Source organism: Colletotrichum navitas (assembly GCF_030913465.1).
Source record: "Colletotrichum navitas strain CBS 125086 chromosome Unknown LY79scaffold_157, whole genome shotgun sequence".
Taxonomy (NCBI): Eukaryota; Fungi; Ascomycota; class Sordariomycetes; order Glomerellales; family Glomerellaceae; genus Colletotrichum; species Colletotrichum navitas.
In genome coordinates, this window is record NW_026850703.1 from 21789 (window position 1) to 27428 (window position 5640).

General features: G+C 21.1%; 1 protein-coding gene across 1 annotated transcript; it reads right to left on the reverse strand.

Moving 5' to 3' along the window:
* Positions 1 to 542: 542 nt before the first annotated feature.
* On the reverse strand, positions 543 to 3381 carry LY79DRAFT_584972 (uncharacterized protein; the record flags this gene model as incomplete). Its single annotated transcript, XM_060560454.1, has 11 exons — positions 543 to 571; positions 699 to 706; positions 1149 to 1188; position 1402; positions 1523 to 1575; positions 2131 to 2186; positions 2465 to 2567; positions 2683 to 2719; positions 2836 to 2858; positions 2932 to 2943; positions 3246 to 3381. The coding sequence occupies 11 exons, from the start codon at positions 3379 to 3381 to the stop codon at positions 543 to 545; spliced, it is 498 nt and encodes a 165-aa protein (XP_060407358.1).
* Between the last annotated feature and the right edge of the window lie 2259 nt (positions 3382 to 5640).

Below are 5640 nucleotides of genomic sequence, written 5' to 3' on the forward strand. Positions count from 1 at the left end.
TAATAACTAACTATATAATAACTAACTATATAATAACTAACTATATAATAACTAACTATATAATAACTAACTATATAATAACTAACTATATAAAAATTAATAAATAGCTTTTAATACCTAGCTATATAATAACTAACTATATAATAACTAACTATATAATAACTAACTATATAATAAATAGCTCTTAGTAACTAGAATCCTCTTCTATCTCTTCTACTTCTTCAAAATCTTCTATTTCTTTATCTTTTACTTCTTCTTCTATAATACTCCCTTCTTCTTCAGATAAGTATTCAAAGCCTATATTAAATAAACTACTATATATCTTAGGTATATAAAAAGAGCTATCTAAGCCCTCTAAATTACTAGATTGTTGCCAGCCTTTTAAAAGCATTAATTTTTTTCTAGTATTATTTATTAAATTAGTTCTTCTTTTAGTAATAATATTACTAGACTAGTTAAAACTACTTTCTACTGTAGCAGAAGTAGGAGGTATAGCTAAGTATTTTCTTGCTAATATAGATAAAATAGGAAATTTCTCTATATTATTCTTCCACCACTCTAAAGAATTTACCTAAATAATAGTTAGTATATACTATATAATATTATATTAAATTATTTTAAAAATATTATAGTTATAGTCTATAAATAAATCTTTTATAGTTTTTAAACTAGTTAAATATATTAAAAGTCTTACTTACTTTGTTTCCTATAGGGGATAAAGAATAATAATTTTCTAATTTATTTTCTCTTATTTTAGCTGCTTGTTGTTTACTTTGTATAGGGTAAAAATCCTTAAATTCCTTAGGCTTAGGCTTAGGAATAGGTATTTTTAATTTATTTTTACCTATAGGCCCTTCTCTAGGCTTAGATAAATCTATAGTAAATCTATCTGCTTTTTTACTAGTACTACTAGTACGAAGATCAGAAGAAGAATCAGAGTTATAGTTATTATCCTTAATTTTAATAGTTTTATTTAAACTAGGAATATATAACTCTTCTTTATTATTTTTTTCTAGATCTTTAATAATCTTTTGTTTTAGCCTAAAATATAGAAATAATAAATTAGTATATTATAACTATAAGTATATTAAAGGTAAATATAATAACTAGAAGTATATTAATATAGTTATTATAGTTAAGTTACTTACTTATTATATTCTTCTTTAAGATCTTCTTTTACTTTTACCTCTAGCCAAGAAGGTAAATAAGCCTTTAAATAAGTATTATTAAAAAACTGTTGTATATTCCACTTAGGTTCTAAAATAGAACCTAAAATATAAGGCTTAAATTTAGGATAATTAGCATGTGTAATAGGTAAAGAAAAATAAGTATTAAGCTTATTTTTTCCTTTTTCTATAGCATCTATAAAGTGCTTAGCATAAGGGTCTTGTGGTTTATTACTCTATAAAATATATTAGTAAGTTTAGTAAAATTAAATTAATATTTAATAATTATCTTTAATAATAAACTTAAAGATATTTATAGTAGTTTATTATATTAATATAAAAGATTAATAACTTACTAAGTCTCCTACTATAGGCTTTTGCTGTTCTTTATGGTAATTTAACTCCCTTTCTAAAGTTAAATTAATATTAGTAACCTAAAATAATAGCTTATCTATAGTAGTAAAGGTTTAATATTGCATTTGTATAGTAGGGGCATAAAAAGCTTCTAATAAATCCTTAATATGCTGTAGTTATAACCAGTTTCTTGGAATTATAGCTTTAAATATAGGGTTTTTAGTACTAGACCCTAGGGTAATTAAGGCTGCTTTAATTCTAAAGCAGTACTAATCATTATATATACAGAATTCCATCTAGTATTATTACCTATTAAATTATTAGTTTATATATAAATATAATAATATTAATATAATTTATAACTTATTTTATAAACTTATAAAGAGGTATTTTAGTTCTATTATAGTTATAAGGTATAGTAGGATCTTTAAGCTCTTTATTATACTTAATAGCTTGTAAAAACTCTTTATATAAGCTAGTATTATTTTTAAGTAATATAGCTATTCTTTTAATAGCGCCTATAATACCTAATATTATAGAGATAATAATTAGTATTTATTAAATTATTATTATTATTAATAAGTTATTATTAAAAAAGTAATAGACTTACTAGTATTTGCCTTTAAGACTTTTTCTTTTTCTGTAGTATTTAATTCTTTAATTTCTCTATTATAATCGTTAATAATAGCAATATTCTTAAACTCTTTAATAATAGTATCTTCAGTAGAAGTATTAATAAAGGTATTAACAATATCTTTAGCAACAATATTAAATACATGTGCAGCACACCTAATATTAAATATATTGTTATTATAAGATAACTTATAATTATTAATAATATTAGATAAAAAAGTATTATTATTATAGCTATTATCTCTAGTAAAGCTATAATAAGTTAGTTACTAGTTTATTATTTATATATAATTTAATAATTTAATACTTACCTTATAACTCTACTAAAAGGAATATTATAACCTTCTATAATATTAGACTTAAATACTTTACTAAGATATACACCAGTATGTGCACTATCTAGAGCCTCAAAGCCTATTAATATTATTAGTATATATACTCTTAATATAATATATTAGTAATTAAATAATAAAAAGTTAAATACCTAGGATTTTATAGTCTAATATAAAGTCACTATTAATAAAGGTACCTATAACGCCTAGGTAGCTCTTAGAGTCTATAGAAGTCTATATATCTAGTTGTAAAGATATATAACCATAGTTATTAAAGTGATTACTTAAGTAAAATAATATAGTATCTTTAGTAGTATTAAATAAAGTATTAATACTACTTATTACTTTACTATAGTATAACTTAGGACTATTACTATAATATAATAAATATAGTTAGTTAAATACTATTATAAGCTATAGAATATTATTTTTAAAAATTAACTTACGATTAAAATATTCTAATAAATTATTAAAGTCATTAGAAGTAATAATATAAAAAGGTAAGTTATTATTAATTAAAAACTTAATACAGTTAATAACTGCTGTCTCTGGTTCAAAAATAGTATTTAAAAGCCGAGGTCTTTTAAAGTTACTATTTATAGAAGTATTACTTATAAAGTTATTAATATTTGCTTGACTTATTCTGTGATTTCTACTATTAATCCAGTTTTTAACTATAGAGAGTTAAAGAGTTAGTTAATATCTTTAAAAGAATAATATCTAATAAATAAAATAATATATATATATATATATAACTTACTAGATATTTTAGAAGGATCTCCTTCTTCTTCTTCTTTAATAATTATATTAGGATGTTTTTGTTTATAATGTACTTGGCCTTGGCTAGCTTGAAATCTTTTAGCCTTAGTTTTAAAGCTAAAGTTACAGTTAGGCATATTACATTTACATATAATTTCCCTAGGTCTACTATAGTTAATAGTACTTAAATTATAAGTAAATAGCTTATTTACTATAATATAAGAATTAGTAGGCTTAATAGTATAAGTAAGACTATTCTCTGATGTGTCTATATATTGATTTTTTTTTCCTTTATTTTATTAGTTAAAGAGTTTGCTGTAACTTAAGAAGAAGCTTCGCTATCTGTTATATTAGAAGAGCTCTCGTGAAAAGAATAAGAATCGTTAGATGCTGCCATTTTTTTTTAGATATATTTAATAATAAAATATAAAATATAGTTTTATAGGTTTTAATAAGTTATTTTAAAGTAATAGTTATAATATAATATAGTAAGTAGTCTTTCTTAAGGTTATATTTATATATTATATTATAGGTAATATAGTATATAGTGTTATAAGTTAAGTAAAATATAGTTAATAGTAAAGATAAAATAAAGAATTAGAAAGAGAGAAAAAGATAGTATATATAGTTATTTTATTATAATTATTTACTATATATTAAAGTATATAACTAAGAAAGTATAACTATAAGATATAACTATAAGATAAAACTATAACTATAACTATAAAGTATAACTATAAACTATAATTATAAAGTATAAGTATAAAGTATAACTATAAGCTATAAGTAAAAACTATAACTTATAAACTATTACTTATAGTCTATAAGTATAAAGTATAACTATAAACTATAATCTATAAGATATAATTATAAACTATAATTATTAAGTATAACTATAAAGTATAACTATAAAGTATAACTATAAAGTATAACTATAAACTAAAACTATAGAATATAATTATAAGATATAACTATAAACTATATAAATAAACTTATAAGTATAAATATTATTAGTATAGTATATAAATATAAAGTTTATAGCTTTTTAAAGATACTTATAATTTAAAATTATAAGTTACTTATTAGATTATTTATATTATATATTATTTATATAAGATCTTCTTAAGTATTAATATTATATACTCTATATAACTTTTAGACTTTTTTCTAGGGTACTTCTTTTTAGATTATTTACTTTTACTTAACTAATCTTTTACTTATATATAATATAGTATAGTATTATTAATATCTTTTTAATTATTATATAACTACTTACTATAACTATAAGACCTTTTCTAGGGTACTTTTTTTAGAATATTTACTTTTACTTAATTAACTTTTTACTTATATAGTATAGTATTCTTAATATCTTTTTAAGTATAATATAACTATTTACTATAACTTATAAGTATAAGACCTTTTCTAGGGTACTTTTTCTTAAGATGTTTACTTTTCTTTTACTAACCTTTTACTTATATAGTATAATATTCTTAATATCTTTTTAAGTATTATATAACTACTTACTATAACTATAAGACCTTTTCTAGAGTACTTTTCTTTTAAAAATATCTACTTTTTCTAAACTAGCTTATTGTTTATATAAAGTAATATTCTTAATATTCTTTTAATTATTATATAACTACTTACTATAACTATAAGACCTTTTTAGGGTAATTTCTTAACTTATACTACTTACTTATAACTATTTAATTAGATAATAAGTTTAAATATCTAAGTAAAATATTTAAGAAAAATATATAGTATATATATCTATATACTAACTATATACTAGGCCTATTTTCTAGAACACTTTCCTCCTTTCCGCTTAAACCAACGCATATGGGATGCATAAGACCTCTTAGACTTATAAGAAGTCTTACAAAAAGAACAAGTATACTTCTTTAATACCCCCTATAATAACTAATTAATATATATATATATAAATACTATAATAATTATTACTTACTAACTAAGGTATAAAAGAAGGCTGAAAGCTTTCTTCTAGAGCTGGAAGCTGGGTAGAAGGGGTTAAAGTATCTTCTTGGGGGGTAAAAGAAGATAGAATATCTTCTGGATACTCTATAAATTCAGAAAAAAGGTCGATAGGGGTAAGAGTAGTATCATTAGAAAGCTCTTGAGGAGGAGAAGCTAGTAGTACCTCTTAGGAGAGATATAACTAGGAGGGGCTTGAGAAAGACCTTGAGGAAAGTGCTGAGCTATTATTTGAATAATAACTTGTTAAGCAGTAAGGTCTGTTGCTAGTAAACTAGCTAAAGGAGTAAAAGAATCTATTATATCTAATATATAGAGAAAGGTATAATTTCTTATTCTAAGGACTATCTAAAATAAAAGGAGGATTTAAGGAGTATATATAGATATTCTTCTTCTTCTTTTTC